Source organism: Panthera uncia, assembly GCF_023721935.1.
Source record: "Panthera uncia isolate 11264 chromosome E2 unlocalized genomic scaffold, Puncia_PCG_1.0 HiC_scaffold_19, whole genome shotgun sequence".
NCBI classification, from domain to species: Eukaryota; Metazoa; Chordata; class Mammalia; order Carnivora; family Felidae; genus Panthera; species Panthera uncia.
In genome coordinates, this window is record NW_026057588.1 from 16843841 (window position 1) to 16871049 (window position 27209).

At 48.0% G+C, this 27209-nt stretch overlaps 1 protein-coding gene and 1 pseudogene across 1 annotated transcript; one reads left to right on the forward strand and one right to left on the reverse strand.

Moving 5' to 3' along the window:
- Window positions 1-15523: 15523 nt before the first annotated feature.
- On the reverse strand, window positions 15524-18370 carry FFAR2 (free fatty acid receptor 2). Its single transcript, XM_049621062.1, has 2 exons — window positions 18255-18370; window positions 15524-17263 (listed from the first exon to the last, which is right to left on the reverse strand). Exon 2 carries the CDS (start codon window positions 17254-17256, stop codon window positions 16267-16269), a length of 990 nt encoding a protein of 329 aa, XP_049477019.1. The 5' UTR covers window positions 17257-17263; window positions 18255-18370; the 3' UTR covers window positions 15524-16266.
- A 6355-nt stretch (window positions 18371-24725) lies between these two features.
- LOC125916178 (multidrug and toxin extrusion protein 2-like) lies at window positions 24726-26939 on the forward strand (annotated as a pseudogene).
- Window positions 26940-27209: the final 270 nt, after the last annotated feature.

Here is a 27209-nt window from a genome sequence, read left to right on the forward strand (position 1 = left end):
TTAGGTCTTGAACTGGCCGGAAATCGGATGAATTAGGCTTCCGGACAGGAAGAAGCGGAGTATTCCATGGCGACTTGCATGGGATCAAAATGCCAGAGTCGCGCAAACGCTTGATGTGAATAGCGATTCCCCGCCTAGCCTCCCGGGACATGGGATATTGTTTTAGTCTTACCGGAAGTGCGGATGCCTTAAGTTCCACTATTATGGGAGCTTGATGAATTGCCAGCCCAGGTGGATTAGTTTCAGCCCATACCTGGGGAAAATCCGCCTGGAGGCTTTTAAGGAGGGGATCGACTGCATGAACATTTTCATTAGGCACTGGAGTGAGCAGGCCCTCTTCCCCAAGTGGCACAGTCACCATTACCGTTGTTGGGCCATCCTGGCCGACTTTAATATGCATACCCCCTTCAGTGAATTTCAAAGAAGCCGTTAGTTTATGCAGTAGGTCTCTACCTAGTAATCCAGGGTAGGGGCATTCAGGCATGATTAGGAAAGAATGTGTAACAGTTTTACGGCCTAAATCTACTTGTCGTTCAGTGGTCCATTTACAAGTCTGGGACCCAGTTGCTCCTTGCACCAGGGTTGCCCCTTGCCTGGTGGGGCCAGGATCTTGTTTTAAAACTGAAAAGGTTGCCCCAGTGTCCACCAAGAAGGTCTTAGGTTGGCCCCCTATATTAACAGTAACCAACGGCTCAGAAGGGGCCACCGAGCCGCGGCCCCGTCAGTCGAAATCGACTCCCATCACAGATACCTGGGGTGGCCCAGTTTTGCGTTGGGCTAAGTTGGGGCAATCCTTTTTCCAGTGTCCCTCTTGTTTGCAATATGCACACTGATTTTTTCCCAGTGACACTTTAACCCTTTGTTTATCTTTTTTCTTTTGTTCAGACCAGAATTCTTTGGGCGCTCTGGGTCCTCTTCCCTCACGGGCATCCAGGACGGCTGCCACCACCCTGCTTAATTTTTTTGTCTGTCTTTCTTCCTGAGAATCCCTATTGTTGAAAACCTTTTGGGCTATTTCAACTAACTCAGATAAAAATTTTTTCCTTCAAACCCATCTAATTTTTGTAACTTTTTCCGAATGTCTGGGGCTGCCTGTGAGACAAAAGCCAGATTTAATGCCCTTCTATTTTCAGGTGCCTCAGGGTCAATAGGGGTAAAGGTGCGGTACGCCTCCATGAGCCTTTCTAAGAAGGCCGAGGGGCTTTCCCCAGCTCCCTGAATTACTTCTGTTACCTTAGACATGTTTGTGGGCCGGCGGGCGGCCGCTCGGAGACCTCCCAGTAGAGTCTGGCGAAATAGGGTTAATGATTGCCTACCGTGAGGGGTGTTTGGGTCCCAATTCTCAGGATGCGAGGAAGGAAAAACTTCCTCCAGCACAGCAGGATCCACGGTGGGTTGCCCATTTGGCCCCATCACTAATTTCTGGGCCTCACGACGGATCTTATCTCGCTCCTCAGTGGTGAAGAGAACCTGCAAGAGCTGCTGGCAGTCATCCCAGGTTGGCTGATGGGTCACAAATATAGTTTCAAGAAGAGAAATTAATGTTTGGGGTTTCTCTGAGAACGAGGGGTTTTGAAGCTTCCAATTATAAAGGTCGCTAGTGGAGAAGGGTACATAAGTCATAAAGGGTCGGACTTCACCCTGCAGGGGTGGCCCTGGACGAAGGGGTAGGGCAGTGGGAGGGGGATGAAAGGGAGTCCCTGACCGGGTATGAGATGGGCTCAGGGGAGTGTCCTGACTCGGGCTTGCCTCCTGATCTGAAGCATCCTGACTTGTATTTTTTGAGCGAGAACTATAGGGCGGCGGGCGGTAAGTTTCTTCTTCTTCCTCTGGTGCAGGTGATAGAGGGGGCAGCCGCTTAGTCCCGTCAAGATTCTTATTTTGAGCTTCAGATGGGCTGCCTTTGAGTGGTAAAGCCTGTACTTTAGGGAGGCAAGGGGAAAGGGGAAGGAGAAGTTTTAACCAATCTGGAGGGTTTTCGATGAGGGTCCTCCATGCCCCAATATATGGGATTTGGTCTTCGTGCCTAGAAAAGACAATATCATGAACCTTATATATCAATGTAAGGTCAAAGGTCCCCTGTGGAGGCCATTCCACCTGAAAGCTGGTCCATTCCACCTCGCAGAGAGTTCGAAGGACTGGCTTCTTAACGTGGAGGCCGAAAACTGAGGCAGCTCTCCTATAGTCCTGGAAATGGGTTAGTATGAGACTCAGAGGGGGGGGGGGTACTCTGATTTTGACCCATGACAAAGATAGGCAGAACTGACAAGGACGCACAGACAGTCAACAGGAAGAAGACAATTAAGACACGAAGAAAACACAAATTTGAGATCTCTAGGCCAGTAGGCCGTGGCAGCCACCTGAAAATAGGATCCTTCTTGACAAAAACCAAACCAAATGGGGTCCACCAGCGTCCCGGTAGGATCCCTGACTCTGGGTCTATAGCCGCGTCCAGCAGACCCTCCTGAGTCATCCAAATGGCGCGCCCCAAGAATTCCTTACCTCTCCCAATCCCGAGCTTCTTCCCAGGGGTTGGCGGAGCAATCCGCAGAAAGGGCCCTGTTTCAGACCTTTAACTTTCTGGCGGAACAATCCGAGGAAAGGGCCCTGTTTCAGACCTTTAACTTTCCCGCGGAACAATCCAAGAAAGGGCCCTGTTTCAGACCTTTAACTTTCCCGGCCAATGCACCAAATGTTGCATCCACACGACTCCTGAAACAGAATGCTACGGGCACCAGTGACAGTCACAACAAAGTTTATTACAATGAGAGGCAAGGCCGACCGATCGGGACCAACACTCTTGATAAGAGTGCGGCCCCGAACAGCCGGGGTACAGAGTTTTTATAACCGATCACATCGTTTTATCATCACCTGGGAACAGAACAAAGAAACAATTTCCAGATGAGTTAGAAACAGTTGCCTAATGAGGTGTTTACTTTAGACTTTCTGCCTCTAAGTTGCAACCAGTGGATCTCCTTGACCCTGCCTCTGATGCTCTTTTTTTGAACTTTTGCTTCCTTAATTGGTGAAGCCTAATTTACAAGAGTATGAGGCGTAATTTATAAGAGTAAAGCAAGGCTGTTATCTCTTAACCTTCAATGTCAACACAAAGCTGTTATTTTTCAAGCTAAGCATTAGCCCTACACTACAATTTAACCCTTACACATTGCTTTTTTTTTTTTTAGACATAATGCTATTGCACACTTAATAAACTTACAGTATTCCTTTAAATAGACTGGGAAGCCAAAAAATTCATTTGACGTCCTTTATTGCGGTGGTCTGGAACTCAAGCCAAAGCATCTCTGAGGTATACCTGTATATTTATTTTAAAGATCATAGATAATGCCGTTTGCTGTGCACTCTCCTGCAACTGCTTTTTGTAGCTTAATAAGGTGCCTTGCACCTCTTTCCACACCAAGACTTGATTAGTCACAGGCTTAGCAACTCCTCGTCCCTAAACTTCTGCTTTTGAGAGATGCCTGCCTGCCTGCCTGTGAGTCATTAGCAAGGCCACAGCCTCTGTGGTGCCAGGGCTCTCCCGGGCTCTGGAGGTAGGTAGTAACCTTATACACCCAGGAGATGGCAGGCACTTTCCAAAAGAGGACGACATCTAGCACAGGGGAAGTGAGGGGTTCTTTACAGCCTCTTACCTCTGTGCCCTGTGCTTTTGGGACATGGTGCGGCCTTCTGAGGTTGTGTTGTGTTTCCCTCAAGGGGCCCTTGTACCTGCTTTCACTTTTCCCTGGGGTCCTCAGGCAGAGTTCAGATTCTTCAGAGTCCAAGCCAGTCTCGATCTCAAGATCTTGATGTCATTGTTTTATAAGACGTGCTGTCTGGAATATTTTCTAACTGGCTTTGTGATTATGTTATAGATTTTCATTACTTTTTTTTTTTTAATGTTTGTTTATTTTTGAGAGAGACAGTGCATGAGCAGGAGAAGGCAGAGAGAGAGGGAGACAGAGAATCTGAAACAGGCTTCAGGCTCTGAGATGTCAGCACAGAGCCTGGCACAGGGCTCAAACTTGGGAATGGCGAGATGATCACCTGAGCCAAAGTTGGACGGTCAGCCGACCGAGCCACCCAGGCTCCCCACTTTTTATTTTATTTTATTTTATTTTATTTTATTTTATTTTATTTTAATTATTTTATTTTAATTATTTTATTTTATTTTAACTTTATTTTAATTTTATGAGAGTCTGCTGGTTATGGTAGATGGTTATTTCCATCCCACTCTTTCCCCACCATACCTATACTGCTCTTTAGTTCTGGGACTTCTTCCCTCTCCTTCTAGCATATAAGCACCCTCCCGGTACCAACCTCTTCTCTATGCTCTAGGAATTTGGAGAGTCCCACTTTTCTTTTCTCCTGCTCTAATGATGTCACAAAACTCAGACATCCTTTTTGCTCAGAAGCCTTTGAATTACTTACCCATGTGTGTACCTGTTTCCTTCTTTATGAGGGAACTGGTCCTGGTCTTTGAGGACCATTTCCTTGAGAGAAGACAGGCCTTAAGAGTTCCACTTGCAGAGGAAATTATGGAAAGGGCCAGACAAATGGCAGTGGGCACAAGGTGAAAGGTCAAGAACAAGGTCGGTGATTTCTTTGGCATAGGATAGTTCTTGGCAAGGGTCATAACTATATTAGGGCCAGTAATAATCCTTTTTCTATCTGGCTTGGGCTATGGTCAAGATCAAGTGAGATAACATTCTGAAACCACCTTATAACATGTAAAGCACTTTATAACCTGTTAGGTATCATTAGTTAGCAAAATGACTTACATCCCACACATGCTGTGGCAGGAAGGGCACTGGATGGGAAACCAGGAGCCATGGATCTGCTACCAACTTTTTGATGGAGAGTAGCAAGATTCCTTCTTTGGCAAATTGATTCAGTCATTTGTTGAACACCTACCTGTGTCAGTGGTTCTGGGGATGCATAGGTGAATGAAATAGACAAGTTCTCCTGGAACTTACATTCAAGAGGGGAGACAGACAACAAAAAAGTAAACAAATAATAGTAAAGAAGAAGTATCTGAGGCTAATGATGGTGGATTGAGCATACACAGCCCCTTTGGCTGCCTCCTGAAATCACACTACAAAGACAGTAAGGGGATCTTTTAGAAAGGCTCTAAAGCCATAAGGGCAGGGAGAACAATAGAGGATGTAATGCCAACAAAGGTTTGGAAGCTGCAAAGCAGATGAATGAGTGGTAACTGGAAATGTAGACTTGTGGAAGTTGAATCCTAAGCCACTAGTGGGAAAATCCAGGACTCGACCAAGTTTTTACTGCACAGTCCGCATAAAGCTCATGAATGAATAGCAACAGGTACCTCTGGAAATGAAGGTGAAAGCACACTAATGTCAGGGAGACTGGTTGAAAATTTATGAAAAAAAATCCCCAGATTTCGACCTCAGTTCTCTGATAGGAGGTAACTGCCCCTCACCCAGGAAAAGACCTACAGTTTATTCTCTGGAGATGATAATACAGAGGATCTTTGGAACCTGGGACACCAGACATACTTGGAAGAGGTACCAGCATGTCGAAAGGAGATTAAAGGAATGATGGATGCCCTCTTCTCTATTTGGCTTCTAACTGACTGATAGTCCAACTTTCATCTTCCAGGAAGGAGATTAGAAGGCTTGTTTGTTTTTCTGGGAAATTTGATCAGCCCAAGAAGAAAAACCCTAAGTTGACATTGGAAGTTCCCCAACTGCATGACCCAGCAGAATCATCCTACAGTGAAGCCTAATTCATGTGCTCACAACTTCCATTCATTATTTAGTCTCTGTGGAAGGCAGCCTCCAAGATGGCCCCAGTGATCTCACCTTGTGGTATTCACTCTTGGGTAATTCTCTCTCTCTTTGAGAATGGGCTGAGTAGAAAATGGCAGAAGATCATGTTGATGATTAGGTTTATAAGAAGGCTGCTTTCTGTCTTGTCTTCTGTTGCTTTCTTGCTTGTTTGCTATGGTGGAAGCCAGCTGCTCTGTGGAGAGGCCCACATGGTAAGGAACTGAGGGAGACCTCCAGCCCATAGCCAGTGAGGAACAGAGGCCCTCAGTTTCACAGCTTAACCTTAAGGAACCAAATCCCATCAACAACTACATTGGTACTTTGACTGTTTTCAAACATCATAAGTAGAGGGAAGAGTACAATAGAACCTAATTTATCCATCACCCAGATTCAACAGTTTTTGAGATTTTACCATAGTGGCTTCTTCCATTCCTCTTCTTTTCTTTTCTTTTTTCTTGTCTTTTCCTTTCCTTCCCTTCCCTTCCCTTCCCTTCCCTTCCCTTCCCTTCCCTCCCTTCACCTTCCCTTCCCTCCCCTCCCCTCCTCTCTCCTCCTCTTCCCTCCCCTTCCCTTTTTTCTGTGTGTGTTTTTAGTAGGCTTTACACCTAGTGCAGAGCCCAATGCAGGGTATGAACTCACAACCCTGAGATCAAGACCTGAGCTGAGGTCAAGAGTCGGACCTTGCTTAATTGACTGAGCCACCTAGGTGCTCCTTTCTTTTCTGTTTTTATTTATTTGTTTATTTATTTATTTTACATTTATTTATTTTTGAGAAACAGAGTGAGACACAGCGTGAGCAGGGGAGGGGCAGAGAGAGAAGGAGACACAGAATCGGAAGCAGGCTTCAGGCTCTGAGCAAGCAGTCAGCACACAGCCTGATGTGGGGCTTGAACCCACGAACTGCGAGATCATGACCTGAGCTGAAGTCGGACGCTCAACCGACTGAGCCACCCAGGCGCCCCTCTTTTCTGTTTTTAAAGCAAACCCTGGAATCATGTCATATTACCTTTTTGTACTTTTCATATACCTCAAAAAAATTAGTTCCCTTCTTTCCCTTTAAGACAAGCAAGAATTACCAGATAGCTGATGAAAACTTGTAAGATAAAGGAATAGAGACCCATGCCAACAAGGCAACTTAGAGCAGGGAGACGAAAATTCCTCAAAAAAGATCAGAGTGGATATTACAACCATGAAACAAGATCAAGAATAAAAGAGAATGCTTGGAAGTGAAAACGGATAGCAAAAAGGAAAGATTAAATAGAAGGACTGGAAGATAAACTTGAAGAAATCTCACTGAAGGTAGAGCAAAGAAGTGGAGAGATGGTAAATAGGAGAGAAGGGAAGATTAGTGGGCCAGTCTAGGAGGTCCAGTATGCCCCAAATAATAGGAGTGCCAGAAAGAGAGAAGAGAGAAAATGAAGGCAAGGAAATAATCACAAAATGTGTTAAGAGAAATTCCCCAAATGGAAGGATATTATTTTGCAGATGAAAAGAGCCCATTGAGTGCCTGCACAAAAGGATGAAATTTTAAAACACTTGTGAGAAGCATAAGGCCCTAGAGGTTTCCAATGAGACAAAGACCACAAACAAGGGATCAAGGAATCAGGAATTTTCAATAAGACCAGAAGCTAGAAGGCAGTATCGTGATGCCTTGAAAATTCTGAACAAAAATTATTTCCAATCTAGAATTCCCACGTCATCCTTACCAATGAAGCACAAAGGTAGAATAATTTCTGACGTGCAGAGTCCCAAAACATTTACTTCCTTAAAAAAAATTTTTTTTAATGTTTTATTTATTTATTTATTTATTTATTTAATTTTTTTTAATTTTTAAAAAAATTTTTTTTTCAACGTTTTTTTTTATTTATTTTTGGGACAGAGAGAGACAGAGCATGAACAGGGGAGGGGCAGAGAGAGAGGGAGACACAGAATCAGAAACAGGCTCCAGGCTCCGAGCCATCAGCCCAGAGCCTGACGCGGGGCTCGAACTCACAGACCGCAAGATCGTGACCTGGCTGAAGTCGGACGCTTAACCAACTGCGCCACCCAGGCGCCCCTGTTTTATTTATTTTTGAGAGGGACAGAGCACGAGCGGGGGAAGGGCAGCAGGAGAGGGAGACACAGAAGCCGAAGCAGGGCTCCAGGCTCCGAGCTGTCAGCACTGAGCCCGACACGGGGCTCAAACTCATAAATCGTGAGATCATGACCTGAGCCAAAGTTGGACGCTTAACCAACTGAGCCACCCAGGCTCCCCTCAAAACATTTACTTTCTAAGAAGCTGTTAGAGGACATAAACCGAGGAAGAAAAACTAGAGCAGAGAAGCAAAAAGCCTCTCAAGAGCATCCAGGGGCCGGCTGGACACCTGGCATAAATTGCCACCCATCCAGACGGGAGCAGGTCAGAAAGTTCTGGGAGAGATTTCTTCAAGAAAATGAAATCCATATCTTGCTAATACCACCGAAGGTCTCGGAAGGAGAGAAAGAAGACCATTGGCAAAGAGTTTGGGTATATAGAAAAGCAAGCAAATGAAAAATAAGGCAATTATTAATTCTACAGGATGGGAAAATGTGTTCAGAGTAGAAGAATAATGATAGTGTACTATAGAACTCCACTATTTACATAGTCACAATAATGTGAGCGTTGAGTATTGGAACACAGTTATGATGTAATTGGGATACTGAGCGGGGAGGTGTGTGTGTGTTCATGTATTGGAGAGAGTTAAATCTTCATCTGCCATCGGGGGAAGTTAACAGATCAAACCTGATATTAAAAAAAGAAGTATAGTAAAGTAAGCAAGTTCCTTAAAGATATGAGGGATTTGTGATTAGTTGAAAGGAGGTGAAAGCCATGGCCTCCAGGAAGAGCTAAGTGTCCTGGGTGGGGCGAAAGGTGAGGGATGCTGTTTTTTGCAGCAAACCATTTGACTCATTAAAGCACGTGCCTGTGTATCTTTCAAAAAACTAAGAAGTAAGACAACAATAGATGCGATCAGGTCGTGCCCAGTGCAGTAAAGTCAGTAACTCGGGGTAATGCGAGTGAGCGTATGAGAGGGAGGCAGGCACTTCTGGAGCAGGTCGAGGAAAAAGTCCTGTGAGCAAATGAAATTGAAGTCACAGACAGGCCGACAGTTGAAGACTCGGGGCCACCGTGGGAACTGGGGGGAAGAGGGCTTCAGGAAGAGGGAACAGCGAGTGCGAAGGATCTGAGGCCAGAAAGATGAAGTGAGAGAAGGGGTGTGTGTGAGAGAGGGAGATGAGCCTGGGCAGGTGGATGAGTGTTAGATCCCGCAGGACCTTGCTGGCCGTGGGGTGGGTTTGCGATTTATTCTGCCAGCCCCGAGAAGCACTTGGAGGCCTCTAAGCAGAAGAATGGAATCACCGTTTAGAAAGACGGCCTTGTGTAAACGTGCGTGAACATCCACAGGTGTGAGACGCCGTTCGAAGTGTTTGCATGTACAGTGTTAAACTCATTCAGTCCTCCCAGTAGTGTGATGATTTAAGTGTGTTAGCCCCATTGTTTTTCAGTTAGAAAACTAAAGCCCGGAGGAGTCCAGATGCACAGCGGAAGCCTGGGTTCAAAACCAGTCACTGTGCCCTCCCTGCTACCTTCCCGGAACCCCCTCTGACTGACCCAGCAGAGGATCAGGACCAGACATCGCTTCTCAACCCTCCGAGCTTCTCAAGCACCTGGGGGGCTTTAACAAAATAAAATACTCAGATGCACTGGCATTTTTCAGAAGCTTCTCGGGTGGCTCAGAGTGCAGCCTGGGTTGAGAATCGTTGGACCTGAGGCTTTCTGCGATGCCCCAAAGTGCCATGATTTTGTCCTCACGCCATTTCTGCTCTAGGTCAGCGGACACGGGGACAGCGTGGGACGGCTCATGGTTACCTCCACCTCCTGCTGGGCAGCCCACCTCTGCTCGGCCACGGCTCCCTCCTGGAAGCCAGCTTTCCACACCGGTCTGCGCTGTGCTCGCACTCTGGGGTGTCTTGTTCCACCTCTGGTTCCTTTCTTTCCACAGCACCTTGCCAATCTCTCCCTCCCTCCCCAACTTTCTGTACCCCAAAGCTGCCCGCAGCACGAATCACATTTCCTGCCCACCTTTCTCTTCTGCAGTGAGGTGTCAGGTTGAGAGAGTGAAGAAGAGCGTGTGCGGCTCCTTTTGAGAGGGAGTCTGGGGTCAGAAAACCATTCTGATGAGGGTTGGCACATGGCACTTTAAAAAGCTCTGGGCCTCGGCTTTTCTTGTTGTCAAGTAGGTGGAAGGTATCGGCTGTGCTTCTTATCCTAAACCTTCGAGAACGCCTGTGATCTGACCCTTTCTCGATCTTCCAGCCACCACTGAGCCCCAGTCACCCTGGCCTTTTCTTTTGTGCAAGTTTGGCTTGTTCAAGCCTTGCACCTGCTTTGAACCCTTTGCTTGGAAGGTTCCCCGTCCATTGCTCCCTCCCCGTTTCCCCTGCCAATTCTTGGTATGCATGATTCCTTCTTTCCATTCTGGTTGCAACTCAAATGTCTCTCTCTCTCTTTTTTTTTTTAAATTTAACTTAATTTTATTTTATTTTGAGAGAGAGAGCAGCATGCATGCTAGTGTGCAAGTGGGGTAGAGGCAGAGGGAGAGAGAGAGAGAGGGAGAAAGAGAATGAATCTTAAGCAGGCTCCATACCTAGCATGGAGCTTGATGTGGGGCTCGATCTCACAAACTGTGAGTCATGACCTGAACCAAAATCAAGAGTCAGACACTTAACCAGCTGAGCCACTCAGGTGTCCCTCAGATGTCACTTTCAAGAGGCCTTTCCAAGCCACTCATTCAAAAGTAGTCACCTAGTCCCCTGACTCTGTCTCAGTGTCTTCACAGATCTTAGCACTGCCCCCAAGTGTCTGTTTATTGGTTTTCCTGTCTGCTCTCCCACTGGAATATGAGCCGCATGAGGTCAGGGATCTCATCCTCGTTCACTGCTGTGTTTTTAGCACCTGGAACAGGGCCCAACACATAGTAGGCTTCGGTAAACGCTTGTGGATCAACAAATGCCTACACCCACGGAAAGCCGAATGATGTAATGTCTGCTGTGGCACTTTAGAGACTCTAGACTACTGTACCTGCATATCGGCTTTTTCAAACATCTAGATTTGAAAGTAGTGTATTTACTTTCCTAACACCGTCTCCTTGAGGCTGATCGTCGTTCGGCCTGCCAGATGCCAGGGGACCGTGGCTGGAGAGAAGGAGCCCGAGACTATACCAGGGCTTGGGTAAGCTGCTGGTGGACGGCTCACCGTGGCCCCCGGCCCCCCCCACCGGACCTCCCGTCTCCTATCTCCGCAGACCTTCAAATTTTTGCCAAGTGGGTTACTGGGCAGGCACCGCGGCGGACTTAGAGATCTTTGGCCCAATTTCCTGGTTGAATGTGCAATTTGTAGATGAGAAATGTCCTCATTTCCTGTGACTAGAGAAAAATAATGAAAAAAAAAATGGGGCAGAAGTACTTAACCACAGGAGGTAGGGAAAGCTGATAAAAAGGAGAACTGACAACAACCTGGAGCCAAGGGGCAGGCGAATTGAAGGCAGTTGTGGCATCTTGGCTGTGTTTTCCTTCAGACCCTCCCAGCCGCACTCCCCTGCTCCCTTGGACCACAGTGATCACCACAAAATCCTACAGCTCTGGCTCTGGTCAGATGAGAATTTCTGAGGAAGGGGCACAACGGCGTCTTTTCCAGAAAGAGGAAGTGAAATAGTTGATGCCAGGTTCCCTTTTCCTGCTGGTCGGGCCCCCTGGTCAGGCTGAGCCAGCTCCCTCCACCCTGGTTTCCTGGTAGCGGCTCTAGGCTGCTGTCTGTGTTATTCATTAACCGGGCACTAATATTTCTGTTTACCCATCTGTCATCCTACAGGGGACTCGGGAGTCTCACAATCTAACCAGCCACCCGGATCCTCTTGGATCGGGCCCAGCCAGCCACATTCAGCTAGTGTTTATTATTGAGAAGTCCCTGTGCCAGAGCCCTGTACTATATGTAGCCAGGGAGAGAGATTGTTTTCTCAAATAGGACGTGATCTGTCTGCCAGTTGAGCATATGTGCCGGGAGGTATATCCAGTGATGTGCTTGCAAGAACTGCTCATTAACATCACTTGCCAGACCCGCGTTCGGCATCTCCATGTTGGTAGAAATCGGCCCAACAGAAGTTGGCAAGTGCTACAAATTAGGGCTTCACCGTCCTCCACCCCGCTCTTACCCACTCCACTCCCAACAAATCCCCCAACCTAGTTGTTTTAAACATTTTCTAGCACACATGAGGTGCACGCATTTGTCAAGTAGATGCGTGATAACTTATGGGGGCCTCCTCCTGGCTATTTGGTCCTTGGACAGCCCAGTTCTAATGGTAGAAGGCACAGCCCCCACTTTCAGGGAGCTACCAGTCGGGTGAAAACCCTGCATGCTCCATGTAGTATGTTATGGTTCTTAGATCTGTCCTGTGCGTTATCTCCTTGATCCTAACAACCATCTCCCTTCAGTGGTAGGCACAGATACCAGAGTGACTGTCTTAAAATGGAAATCAGACCACTCTGCTTTTTTGCTTAGAACCCTTGAATGGTCTCCAAAGCTCTTAGAATAAATTCAGACTATTTGTGGCCTAAAAGATTGGCGTGGTCTGGTCCCTGCTGACCTCCTCGGCTTCATCTTGTATGGCTCTCTCCCCAGGTCGCTGTATGCCAGCCCAGTGGTTCTCAAAAAGTGGTCACTGACTACCAGCGTCAGTATCACCTGGGACTGTTCGAGGTAGATTCTTGGGTCCCATCCCAGACCTACTGATTTCTGTAACTGTGGGGAGGGAAGACAGTAATCTGTGCTTTAGCAAACTCTCCATGCCTACATTTGCAGAGCATTGCTCTAGCCCCACACTGGCCCTCTTTCAGCCTTTGAGAAGCTAAGGTTTTCTCCCTCCTCTCTCCCTTTGTATCAGCAGTTCCTATTTCTAGAATGTTCTTCCCATGGGCCTTTGTATGGCAACTCCTTCTCATCATTCAGTTCTCAGCTGAATATCACTGACTCAGGAGAATCTTCGAAACTCCCTTAACCTCTCATTGTACTTTCCCCCACGTTTCTATTTTAGTCCAGTTGTAAAAACCAGTTGCACATTTTGAAATTTCCTGGCTTACTTGTTTACTTATTGACTGTTTTTCCCCACTGGAATGGAAGCCCCAAGAGGTCAGGTACCTTGTCTCTTATACACTCTGCATCTCCAGCCCTTGGAAAAGTATCTGGCTTCTAGTAGGTAACCCATACATATTTGTTGGACAAATGAGCTATTAATTTCCCAGGGAAGAAATGTGCTATATATCATATGACTTCATGCAGATCAAAGACGTGTTAGTGAGCAGCAAAAGGTTCATCCTGAAAATCTCAGACCAGAGATTTTCTTGCGCTTCTGTGATTGGCAAGAGCAGCCATGTGTCTGAAACCCTGGGAATCTCTGAGCAGGAAAGGGTTTGACACTTAACTGGTTCAGCTCTAACCAGGTGTGTCCGTTTCCTCAATGTTCCAGGATAGATATTTTCTGTTTTCCACTTCAGTATTTCTGGAACTGGCGGGTGACTACCTTGGTGAGTTAGCTCAGTTCCATTAAAAAAAATTTTTTTTAAGTGTTTATTTATTTTTGAGAGAGAGAGAGAAAGCACAAGCACATGAATGAGGAAGGAGCAGAGAGAGAGGAAGACACAGAATCCAAAGCAGGCTCCAGGCTCTGAGCCGTCAGCACAGAGCCTGACGTGGGGCTTGAACTTAATGAACTGTGAGATCATAACCTGAGCCGATGCTTAACCAACTGAGCCACCCAGGCACCCCTAGCTCAGTTCCATTTTAAACAGCCCTGACTGTTTGAGATGCAGCTCCCTGCTTCTTCTGCCTCTGATCCTTATTCTTCCCCCGTGAGCTACACAGAATGTGTCTTCCATGAGCTGGACCTCACCTTGGTTCAGCCACATATCCAACATTCTCTTACTTGCTTCTCTTGAGTCAACGAAAAAGCAGGTGCTTTGGAGAAAGGCAGACCTGGATTTAAACTCTCTTTCACTTGTTGACCTTCGAAAATTCCCTCCATCATCTTAGGCTACTTCTCTGGAATAGTGGCTGGCATTTGTTCAATCATCACCGTCATAGGGTTTCAACTCTCCAAAACATTTTGGTTAATTCTTCTGGGCTTGATTCCCTGAGTTAGTGTCTTTTTTTTTTTTTTTTTTTTTTTTTTTTTTTTTTTTTTTAAGATTTTATTTTTAAGTAATCTCTATACCCAACACGGGGCTCAAACTCACGACCCCGAGATCAAGAGTCTCATGCTCTACTGACTGAGCCAGCCAGGCACTCCTGAGTTAATGTCTTAAAAAAATAATGTGTAGCTCAGGTGCTGAACATGCTACTGATTAAGACCTCAGTGAAATGGGATTAGTCTTGGCTTGTTTAGACTCTATTTCTTTTAATGCCACCCCAAATCAAATAAGCGTTTTTGGAAGGTGTAATACATCCCAGATGTACAGTCAGCAGAAAAATCCCAGATTTTTTTTTCTCACACATTACTGTTAAACCATCCTATATGGTTACCTATCTAATACACGATTTCCATCATTTCTAATTTTTTCTTACCTTATTTCTTTTAAGTTGGGGCATATTGGCGTTTCGTTTCGTTTGGTCTCTTAGAGCTAAGTGATACTGTAAAATTTCCCAGCAACTTTATATGCACAGTCTCACTGGAATTTCAGAATAACCCTGGGAGGCATACATCATCCTCATGATTATGGTTTGGAAAGGGAGGCTAGAGGTCAGGACTTGCCCAAGGACAGCTTAGTAAGTACAAGCGACCGTGAAGCTGGGGCTTTTACAGCAGTCCAGTGGTGTTTGAGGAAGGAAAACAGAAATGGAGCTCAGTTGGGTGGGAATTAGAAGGGAAGTCTTTCTGGAGAAAGTGAATTTTGAGTGGGGTTTTATAACAGTGGGAAAAGTAAGCAATCAGAAGATGAGGGAGTATGGAGTTGTGGCGAGAGGGACTTACAAATAGGAAGGGTCTCTCTGAAGAATATTTTCTTGGACAGATTGGGCCCCTGAGTGAGGCCAGGGATTCCTTTCCCGAGCTGCCTAGAGTAATCACTGGGGGGCTTTTAAAGGCTCATCCGCTGCCCCACCCTCAAAGAGTCAGGAGATTGGCATGGGGTGGGGGACTGGGGGGGCGTGTACTATTTTTGTACCTCTTCGTACAGTTCTGATGTAGAGCCTCTGTTGCCGACCGCCAGGCTGGGGCTGGGATCAGTTAACCAGAGACAGTGGGCCAGGGCTCCTTCTTGGGGAGAGATGAGTTAGGAAGGTGGGATTGGGCAGGGAGAGAGGATACTAAGTAGGTAATGGAATGATAGGATAGGAGTTGCTGGAGGAGAACTCGTGACAGTAGGAAAACTCTGCAGGCTTCTAAGCCCGAGGGTTACGTGTTTTAGGCCCCTGAGATGCAGCTGATAACACGAAGTCAGGATTCACCCCACATCCTCTTTCTAGGTCCCGTCTCCATTCACCAAATCTAAAATGGGATCCCACCAGCCCCGACAGTCACTCTACTCATTACATCCTGACCTTCAGCCATTTCTGTGGTTTCCCATGCATCCCCTTCCCCCCGTGCTGCTGACTGTGCTGCTTCATCGCATTTTCGCCCACCCCAGCCTTGCAGAAAAGTACAAAAACTGTGGACACTCGCTGCAGAGTTTTACCGTCTTTATTTTCAGTCTGCCAGGCCAGGTTGTGTACTCCTGGGCTCACCGGTGTTGACTTCTGACTGATGGGTGCCAGGCTGCGTCCTGACCCGTGTGGGGTGCCACGGAGGGGGAAGACAAGACCCAGACCTCCGGCAGGTTTGACGCAGGGAGACAAGATACACACACGAAGGCGACTGGAGCATACTTACAAAGCAGCAGGTGGAAGCGATAGATACAGTGCAAACCTAGATCATCAGAGGCCTGAGTCTCCAGTCCTCCCTCTTGATCCCCGCCCCCCCTTGGCTTATAACCTTCCTGAGTCTTCTTTGACCTCATTTGGTATTCTCATCCACCTCTTTCCCGTTGGCTTCTTTCCAGCATCCACAGCTAGACCGGTGTCTAGGTGTTGTTCAAAGCTTTATAGCAAGATTGCTTTAAGGACTCCGCTTGAGCCCGGTCATCCGAGCTGCCGGCTACGTCACAGGGACTGGATTTGTATTAGCTACGTTGCTTCCGAAACCCTGGTCTGATGGTGCTTCTGTGCCTAACCATTTCTTCTTTTTGTCACAGAGCTGTGCTCTTTTGGGCTGGAAACTTCAGTCAGGAGGGGACACCAAGCTGCTGAGAGAGGTTTTCGCAGCCCCAGTAGTGGATCGGGGCTGAGGATTCCTGACCCGTGCTCCCACTCTCCCAGCCTGCTCAATTCTTAGGTAACCCAGAGTGCCTCCAAAGGTCCAGGACCCCCCTAGTCTGTAGTGAAGTCGGAACTCGGTGCTCCCTCGGCTTGACTCACACCCCTGTCCCCACTCGCCCCCTCCGCTGTCTCTCTGCCTTTGCGTCCCAACAGGGAGGAGCCCTGATGTCGCAGTATCTGCAGCCCTTTTCCAAAGGCTCTGCGCACAGCCGATGAAGAGAAGTAGAAGAGCAGGGGGTCCAGACTGGCATTGAGGGAACTGAACACCACGGCTTCGACCCGCCACGGGGGGCTTTTCTTCGTGTAATACCCCACCAGGTGGGATATGTTGTAAGGCCCGAAGCACACCAGGAAATTAAGGAGGGTCACAACAGCCAGCCCCACAGCTCTGCGCCGCCTCTGGGCCCCCACGTGGGGCTGGGTGAGCATGATCCACACAAAGCGCCAGTAGCAGAAGATGGTGATCACCATGGGGACGAAGAAGAGGAAGAGGCACAGCTCCAGCCGCACCGGAAGCACCACGCTCAGCTGCGTTTCGGTGAAGTTCTCATAGCAAGTGATTCCATTCGTGTTTGCGGTCTGCTGGGTTGAGTTCAAGTACTGACCAATGATCACGATGGTGCAGTGACCAAAGGACATGACCCAGGCGACCACGGCAGCAATCACTCCGTACACAGGCTTACGGGACAGCTTGTACTGCACGGGGAAAGCCACTCCCAGGTAGCGCTCGATGCTGATGCCCGCCAGGAGCCACGTGCTGCAGTAGATGCTGCTGTAGAAGCCGAAACCCGTGAGGGCGCAGAGCAGCTCGGGCAGATACCAGCGGAAGTTATAGGCGGCCTCAACCATCTTGAAGGGCAGCAGCAGCAGCAGCAGGAGGTCCGCCAGCGTCAGGCTGAGCAGGAGGATGTGGACGGGCGCAGGGTGAGGCTGGCGGACCCGCCCCACGAAGGCCCGCAGGGCCAGGAGGTTGGCGGGGAGACCGGTGAGGAAGATGACGACGTAGGCCGTGAGGATGATGGAGCTGCGCCAGTTGGTCATGGTCGCTCTGGAAGAGGACGGAAAAAGGCAGGGTCAGGAGGTGCCACTCACGGCCCACGGACCCTCGCCTGGTTCAGGCCGCGGACATCCTCCCTGCCACACTCTGCTTCCCAGGCCAGACCTTTCTGTTGCCACCACTGCTTTGCTTACACCACCTGCCAGAACAGCCCAGAGCAATTATTGACTTTGCCTGGGGCGGGATATTAAGCAGGAGTTATTACGTTCGCCATCATGTGTCTCTGGGGGGGGGACCAACCCTTGGCTTTCTCCTCTCCTCACAGATACAGGAAGTTACTGTTATCGGTTCGTAACTTTCCTTGGGTCCCTTAGTCAGAGGCCTGCGGAGGGAAAGGCATCTCACAAAGGCATCTCCCGGGGAGAGAGCTGTGAGCCGTCTGTCAGGAGCACCCATGCCAGGAAAACAAACCCAGGCCTTGAGACCCAGTGCCGGCTTGCCACAGGACCCTGCCACACGCCCAGGAAGCAGGTGCCCGGCCCCCAGCCCATCTCCCTACCTCATTTTCCTCTCCTTTTGCAGAACACAGATTCTCCTCCACCTTTTCCTCTCCTGACCTATACCAGACTCTGGGACTGCACTGGAAAAAGGAAGCTAGTGGTAGGTAGGGAGGGACAGAGGGGAGGAAGGGTGAGCCAGTACTGTCTTTTGGGGCTTGCCCCTTAAAAGACTCTAGAGAACATTCAGGAAAGCCCACAGGTAGCACCTGGCTTCAGAGCCCGGTGTTTTGACTATAAACAGAAGAACTCTTAACGGGGTCAACTCAGTTTCCATTTGGCTTGTGACCCTCGCTGCCCATATGCAGCCCGGCCCCTCCATCCTCCCTCTCTGGGCTTGATGTCCCTGCCTGTTCCTTGATCCCACCTACACTGGCTCCTGTCTCCAGTTCCTCACAGACTTGCGTCAGCCCCCCAGCATCTCCCCCTCCAATCCAGATCCTGGCATTACTGCCCATAGCACAAGCACTGGGTTAGCTGCTTGCCTTGTCTGCAGTCCAGATAGGTGGCTTCTTGGGATTAGTCCTGAAGGAAAGTCTGAAAGCTTCTGGGAAAGAGGAACAGGGCTTTAGCCACTGCTACTGCCCATTTCACACAGGAAAAAAAATTGTAAGGAACCTGCTGGTAGAAAGCTTTTATACTAGCGCGAGTCATGTGACTGGAGAGGGGAAGGTCAGTAATTGAGCACTGTCTCCTCTCAAACCTGAAGGATGGGCACCCGCCGCCAGCATCTTCGTTCCCCGCCCCCCAGAGACCCTCACTCTGCCTGCCAGACCCAGATTCTCTGTCCCTAGGTCCTGAATTCTTTTTTCAATCCCAGGCATTTTTCCCATTTCTCAAGTCAGATGATCTTCTCTTTTCTAGGCAATTTCTTCTGTGATTCTTCTCATCTTCAGAAAAGAAGTTTCCTACGTTCTTTCATTCTTCAATTTTTTTTTTCCCCTGTATGGTCTCCTGTCCTCTGCCCACAACAGGTCTCTTTTGCCCTCTTGATTGAGACAGATTGGTTTCGCCTAGCCTGCGTCTTATTCTGGTGGAAATAGTGTGGGATTTAGAGTCATGCAGATGTGGGCTCAAACCCAAGTCCCTCCACTGTGACCTTGGGGCAGGTAAATTTCTTTTTTTTTTTTTTTAATAATTAATTTGTTTTTTAATTTACATCCGAGTTAGTTAGCATATAGTGCAACAGTGATTTCAGGAGTAGATTCCTTAGCGCCCCTTACCCATTTAGCCCATCCCCCCTCCCTCAACCCCTCCAGCAACGCTGTTTGTTCTCTGTATTTAAGAGTCTCTTATGTTTTGTCTCCCTCCCTGTTTTTATATTATTTTTGCTTCCCTTCCCTGATGTTCGTCTGTTTTGTATCTTAAAGTCCTCCTATGAGTGAAGTCATACGACATTTGTCTTTCTGACTAATTTCGCTTAGCATAATACCCTCTAGTTCCATCCACGTAGTTGCAAATACAAGATTTCATTCTTTTGGATTGCCGAGTAATACTCCATTGTGTGTGTATGTATACACACACACACACACACACACACACACCCCACATCTTCTTTATCCATTCATGCATCGATGGACAGTTGGGCTCTTTCCATACTTTGGCTATTGTTGATAGTGCTGCTATAAACATCAGGGTGCCGGTGGGGCAGATAAATTTCTGAACTTTAACTTCCTTTTCAGTCAAGTGTGGATGGGAATACTTCCATCTCAGGATTTCTGTGAGGCGTGGATGAGCTAGCATATATAAAGCATAGGGGCCAGTGCTTAGCACTTAGTGGGTACCCATGAGTGGAAGCCTGCTGGCAGCGTCCGAGCGACTGAGGCCACCGCCATGCCGTCTGACTTGGGGGAGTGTCAGGGGTTCAGGAGGCCTGATGTCCCTTTTACAGGGAAGCTGTGCCCAGGCTCGGTGTCTTTCCCCCCACGTGTTCCCTCTCCCTGTGGGCTGCACCTGACCTCTGCGCCACCCTTGTCCTTTCCTCATCCCCTACCCCCCTGTCTGTGTAGCCCCTCTAGAAGCTCTTCAAAGCCCTGTCCAGATACACACACGGAGGAAACCAAGCCAGAACTTATTTTCCTCTTGAGGTAGGGAAGGGGCCTCTGTTTTGCCATCTGTGCTTGCCCCCAAATTTATTTGTATCATTTTGCTTTTATGATTTTCTATAAATATTCATGAGGATCTGGATTTAATGGCACAGCAGAGACTTCCTGAACACAGATGTTGAGTAGGACTGCCGCTTTATCTCGGCCCGTCCGTCCCCTGCCTGTGCCTGTTCTCATGTCACTGCACCCTGTCACCTGTGTTGGCGAGGCCCCACTGAACCCCCTCCTCCATGTCTGGGGTAGTTATGAAGGTAACAAAATAAAGGAAACTTGGGGCTCATGACTCACAACACCCACCTATGTCACATGAAAAGGAAATGCAACCTCTGAGGCCGAATTCAAGGACTGTGCTTTCACAAAAACCATGTCTTTCACAATCCCTCCCAAGTTCAGCTTTCTTTCATCATTATTACAGCCCAGCTTGTCAGAATAGGAAGTTGGGCCCGTTATCTAAAATTTATGTATAATCACTTTCTCTACTTCCTTATTCCTCAGTCAGCACCCTCCTCCATCCCCTCGAATCTGGGTTATACCTCTGTTGTTCCATAGGACCTGCTCATCCTGCGATTGGCAGTGACCTCCATGCAACTAAATTCAGTGGACATTTTCTTCCTATTTTATTAGCCTTCCACACAGTTTCCGTAGCCTTCTTGAAACATTCTCTTTCCGTGAATTCTCATATATTATGCTCTTCTGGTTTCCCTGACTTTGCTCAGGTCACTTCTTAGTTTCCTTCACCGGCCCACCATTCCCTGATCGTCCTCTAAATGTTCGAGTCCCTTAAGACTTGGCTTCAGGCGCTCTCTCGTCCTGGTCCTGTGTAGCTCTTCGGCCTGTTGCATGCATTTCTGTAGTGTCGGTTACCATCTTCACAAAAGCCAGTTTTGAATCTCTATCCAGGGCTTCTGTGAGCCTTCACATCCACGTGTCCAAATGCCTGAGAGACACTGTCATTCAAATGTCTCCCAGGCATCTCAAATTGAGTGTGTCCAGAGCTGACCTTCCCCAACAAGTTAGGCCTTCTTCCAGCATTCTCCCTGTTGGGGCATGGGATCTCTTCCCATTCCATCCCCTGAGCCATAATCTTGGAGTCCGTCTCAACACCGTCTTCTTCCTTATCCCCTGAATGCAGTCCCACACTTCTCAGAGCCCATTGAAGGCGTCCGTCTCTCTCCGTCTCCATCGTCCCATGTCAGCGTAAGCCGGAGTCTATTACCAGGAGGTTGGCAGGGGCCATGACCAGCTCCTTCCCAGCCACTCACATCCTGACAGTCAGTTCTCCATACTGTAGTTAGTGGGATATTTTAAAAATATCAAGCCACTTATATCACCCTCTTGTTTAAAATCCTTTCTGAGGTTTCTTATTGCCTTGAGGATAAACATCAAAACTCTTTAAAAAAATTTCTTTAATGTTTATTTGTTTTTGAGAGAGAGAAAGAGACAAAGCACAAGCAGGGGAGGGCAGAGAGAGAGAGAGAGAGGGAGACACAGAATCCTAAGCAGCCTCCAGGCTCTGAGCTGTCAGCACAGAGCCTGACCCGGGGCTCAAACTCACAAACCGCAAGATCATGACCTAAGCTGAAGTCTGGCACTCAACCGGCTGAGCCACTTAGGCACCCCAACGTCAAAACTCTTAACAAGGCCTATAAGGCCTGCTCGGCATGGCCCTTGCCAACTTCCAGCCTAAACTCATAACGTCTCTTCTCTCTCCTTGCTGTCTCTGCAAGACCATCTCTTGCTTCCATAAACGTGCCACCTTCCCTCTGCCGGGGGCTCATGACCCAGCCTTTGCCTGCAGCGCTCTATTTCTTATGACCCAGTCCTCCTCCCCAGTCAGTCCCCAGCCTTTTTTCAGATGCCCGCTTCCTTCTTAAGAAAGCCCTCCCTGACCTCCTGGGTGCAGTTAGATTCTCTTAGTACATGTTCTCGGAGCACTGTTGCTGAATAGTATTCTGTTTCATGGATATTTCATATTTTATTTATCCATTCACCTGTTGCTAGACATTTGGGTATTTTTTTGTTTTTCAGTGTTCGGCTAGTGTGAATAAAGCTGCTATATGTACATTGTTGTTTAGATCTTGGTGCAAATATGTACTTTCAGTTCTCTTGGGCAGATACCTGGAAGTATATTGGCTAGGCTGTATGGTCAACTTCTTGTTCAACTTCTTAAGAAACTGCCAGTTTTCCAAAGTGGCTGTACCATTGTTATTCCTGCCAGCAATGCACGGGCATTCCAGCTGTTCCACAGCATCACCAGCCCCTCGATAGGTGTTAGTCTTAAGTTTTAGGCATTCTGATTACAGGCCCTGGTATCTCGTTGTGGTTTTAATTCGCTTTTCCCTGATGACTGTTGACGTTGTGCCTCTTTTTTATGTTCCGGGTACTGGTCATCTGTTAGATTATGGGTATTATATTTTTTCCCACTGTATGCCTTGTGTTTCCATTTTCTTAATGGACTCTTGAAGAACCAAACAATTTTGAATTTTGACAAAGTCTAGCTTATTTTGTTTTCCTCTTATGTTTTGTGCTCTTATGTTCTAAGAAATCCTTGCCTACCTATCCAGCCCCACATCCTGTTGAATTTCCTCGGTATCTTTACTGAGAACGAATTGATTGTATCTGGGTGGGTCTGTTTCTTAAACCTCTCTTCTGTTCTAGCAATCCTTAACGTCTTTCCTTTTACCATCTCCCACCGTCTCGATGACTGTAGTTTTATAAGAAGCCTTGGAATCAGGAAGTGTAAGTCCTCTAACTTCATGTTGTTTTCTAAGATTGCTTGGGCTCTTCCAGGTCATTTGCATTTCCAGATAAATCAGTTTCTACGAAAAAGCCTGCTGGAGTTCTGACTGGGACTGTGTTGAAGGCATAGATCAATTTGGAACTGTCGACATTGGAATCACACTGGGCCTGCCAATCCAGGAAACATGACATATCTCCATTTCTTTAGGTGTCGAATTTCTCTCAGCAGTGTTTCCTCATATTCAGCAGAGAGGTTTTACACGTCATTTCTTGCATTGATTCTTAGCTATTTTTGGTGCTCTTACAAGTTGAATTTTTAAGATTATTTGTTGCCCTCGTAGCATCTTTTACAATTCCTTCACAGCACATGTGTATCTCAGTTTGTTATAATACCTTTATCATGTGAGGATTTGCTTAGTGTCTATCTCCCTTGTGAAACTATCCGTGAAGGCAGGGAACATGGCTGTTTTTCTCACCATTGTATCCCCAGGGTCTGGCATAGAGCCTGGCACATATTGGACACTTGATAATTATTTCTTGGATGATGTGTGGATGGATAAGCGGAAGAATTGGAATGGAGAGAAATCCATTTTCACAAGCTCTGAGTTACTTGTTTGCAGTTGCCTCATTTTAGCTTCTTCTGGGACCGTCATAAGAAATCCCAGCCGGGAATCACTTGCGAGCTCTTTTGTAGATTAAGGCACTCCTGTTACTTTTGCGGGAAGGTGCCTGGATCTTTCCTCATCACCAGTAACGATAATTCAAGCTAATGTGTCTTTATGACATAGATCCTGCTTAGCAAATATGAGGGAGGTATGGGTATAAAATATTCAAAAGGGAAGGGGAAGGCACTAACGGTAAATGAAGAGCTGTTGTTTCATTCATTCGTTCAGCGAAAATGTGCCTGCTCTCTAGGATGTGGTGGGATCTGTGCCAAGCACAGGGTCAAAAAGATAAACACGGTCTCACACTCCCGGAGGGTGGTTACATGCTAGAGCATAGAGATTGTGAGCCTATGTGCCACGGGAGTCTTTATGCAGAGAGAGACACTGTGAAGGAAGTGAAACGGGGCGATGGCAGTGGTCACCGCGTGGCAGGGACTTCCTTGGCCAGAGGCTTCGGGGAGGCCATCTCTGCAGTTACTGTTAGCTGACCCCTGAGAGGTTGAGCCGGATTCTGGGGCTGGCCACTGTGAGACTCCGGCAGAGGAGGGGTCTGGGTGGGGGAGCTGGCAGATGGTGCAGGAAGGCAGAAAGCACGTGTGTGTGTGTGTGTGTGTGTGTGTGTGTGTGCATGTGCATGTACGCGCACGTTCATGGGCAGTGGAGGAGGGAGGCAGAGAGGTTGGTGTGACTGGAGCGTGGTAAGCTAGAGCCGTGACCGTGGAAGACCAGACGGGTGTTAGTAAGGACTTGGGATTCCATCCGTAAGCAGTAGGAAGTCACTTGTGGGCCGTAAGAGGAGAGTGACGTGATGAGATGTAGGATGTGTGCGCTGCTGTGTGAGGAATGATCTGCATGGTCTCCAGAGGGATGACGTCGGAAGCGGAGAGAGAATAGAAGTGGTCGGGGCCACCCAGGGGAGGACTGGTGACGGCAGGCATTCAGGAGAATGTGGCAGTGCAGGCAGAGATCAGTGGATTTGGGGTCTGCAACTTGAGATAAAATCACACTGTGGGAAGAGCTACAGGACACCAGAGAGAAATGGAGCTCTCCGGGGGAGTGAGAAAGAAGATGATTCTAGACCGGTATATCCAAGTAGACTTTGAGATCTCATTGCTGTCCTGTGCCGGCACATTTCGCCCCCCCATTGGTTTGCGTAGTGCCCTTCCCCGCTTGCACCCTCTTTTAAATATCTTTTTTTTAATGTTTATTTATTGAGAGAGAGAGAGAGAGAGAGAGCGAGCGTGAGTGGGGGAGGGGCAGAGAGAGGGAGGGAGAGAGAATCCCAAGCGGGCTCCTCACTGTCAGCACAGAACCTGACGTGGGGCTCAAACTCATGTACCATGAGATCATGACCTGAACTGAGATCAAGAGTCAGATGTTTGACCGACTCAGCCGCCCAGGTGCCCCTATCGTCTTTTAGATGCTGCTTGTCCGGCCTTTCCCGTGATTCAAGTCAAGAGCAGTGTCCTCCACCCCGCGCCGGCACGGAGCCCCCTGCAGCTGCCGTCGCCGCCGCGCCCTGGGAAGGCACCGAGCCGCCCTGACGCCCCTCGCTGGCACGGCTGCCTGCGGAGCCGACGTGCGGCAGGAGGCAGCCGCTGTGGCGGCCCTCGAGGGCTCGGTGTTCCTGGCCCAGTTGATGATCCTCCTGATTAGCGTCGTCAGTTCCATCTTCTGTGGGCATCTGGACAAAGTTGAGCTGGATGCCGTTACTCTTGCGGTATCGGTGGTGAATGTTATTGGGATTTCAGTTGGAACTGGCTTGGCCTCCGCTTGTGACAGGCTGATGTCTCCGTCCTTCAGAGGCAAGAACCTAAAACGCGTGGGGAATCACACTCCAAAGAGGAATCCTCATCTTGATGCTGTGTTGCTTTCCTTGCTGGGCCATCTTCATCAGTACGGACCGTATCTTCCTGCTCTTAAAACAAGAACCCGAAGTCTCCAGGATAGCCCAGATTTATGTGATGATTTTCATTCGTGCTCTTCCTGCAGCGTTCCTGTTTCAGCTGCAGACAAGATATTTACAAAGTCAGGGCATCATCATGCCTCAGGTGATCACTGGGATTGCAGCAAATGTGATCAGTGTGGGCATGAATGCCCTCCTGCTCTATGCCCTGGACCTTGGAGTGGTAGGATCTGCCTGGGCAGACAGCACTTTCCAGTTCCTCCTGTGTGCTCTCCTTCTCCTGTACACGTGGTGGGAAAAAATCCACATCAATACCTGGAGAGGGTGGACTTGGGACTGTTTCCAAGAATGGGGCTCCTACATCCAGCCGGCTGTCCCCAGTATGTTCACGGTGTGCACTGAATAGCGGACCTTTGAGATCGGAACTTTCCTTGCAGGACTGATTAGCGTGACAGAGCTCGGGGCCCAGGCCATCATTTACGAACTGGCCTCTGTAGCCTACAGGGTGCCCCTTGGCTTTGGTGTGGTGTGGTGGTCAGTGTCCGAGTGGGCAAGGCTCTGGGGGCAGGGAATGCTGAGCAGGCTCGGGACTCTAGCATCACCGTTCTCCTGTGTGCGGGTGTCTGTACTCTCGTCGTGGGCATTTTACTTTCGGCGATGAAGGATGTGATTGCCTATATATTTACCGGAGACAGAGCTATTATTTTACCTTGTGAGCCAAATGATGCCTATTTTTGCTCCCTTTCTGCTATTTGATGCCCTTGCAGGCACCTGTGGTGGAATCCTACGAGGTATAGGAAAACAAAAGATTGGTGCTATCGTGAACACCATCGGTTATCATGTGTTTGGTTTTCCCATCGGAGTATCTCTGATGTTTGCCGCAAAACTTGGGATAATAGGTCTCTGGTCTGGATTGATAGTCTGTGTCTTCTTTCAAGCCCTTTTCTGTCTGGTGCTCGTCTGGAGGACAAACTGGAAGAGAGTCGCAGAGCAGGCACAGGTTCGAGCTGGGGTGAAAGGGATCAAAGAGCCCACGCCACACCAACGGATCTGCCTGTGTTGGAAAAAGAAGTCACTGATGGAGCGATTTTACCTGATATCATATCGTCAGATCAGAGAGCCAGACCCAGCTAAGGGTAATAGAAGAAAACAACTGGTGTGCGGCGGCCACCGTTGGGGATGTTTTGACAGTGAAGCAACTGATTCTCTATCGTGGAATGGCTCTAGCTGTTGCCGTTGCTGCTCTTTTAGCAGGAAGTCTAATAAGAGTTTTTCAGTGAGCGTGGCTAAAACAGAAGAATTAGCAGCAGCCCACACACTAGACGTGATAATTATTGTGATACATGAAGCCTGGGAGGTGACCCTGTCATGCGCACAGTGGTTTCTCTCCCAATTGTGAAGGGAAAGGATATCAGTGATGTTTTCTTAGTTATCCTGAGAATCTGCACTATCCTGTTGGAGATCACGAAAGGAGTTGTAATTCTAAGTTTCTCCCAAACATTAACTCTACCATGGGTTTTAAGGCTGTAGATTTGATTTTCCCTGCCCTAAGTGTTCTGTACTCTTACACTGAATGTCTTCCTTCTTTTGGGAAAGTTCATTGCCTTCTGAACTTGATTGCTTATCCAATTTTGTTTGTATTTCTCTGTTAACGTATTTAATCTTGTCAGTGAGTGTGTATTAAGTGCCTGTTCTAGTGCTGTCTCAGGTATTGCCATGTAAACTTTTATAAAATAAACACCTTAAAATTGAAAATGTGTGCCTATGAGGGAGTGCCTGGGTGGCTCAGTTGGTTCAGCATCCGACTTCGGCTCAGGTCGTGATCTATGGGTCATGAGTTCAAGACCCACATCGGCCTCTGTGCTAACAGCTGGGAGCCCAGAGCCTGCTTCAGATTCTGTGTTTCCCCCTCTCTCTGTCCCTCCCCCACTTATGATCTGCCTCTCTCTCAAAGTAAATTTTAAAAAAATTAAAAAAGAAAAGCAGTGTCCTCCAGTTCTGCAGCCTTGCCCCCCACATCCCCAG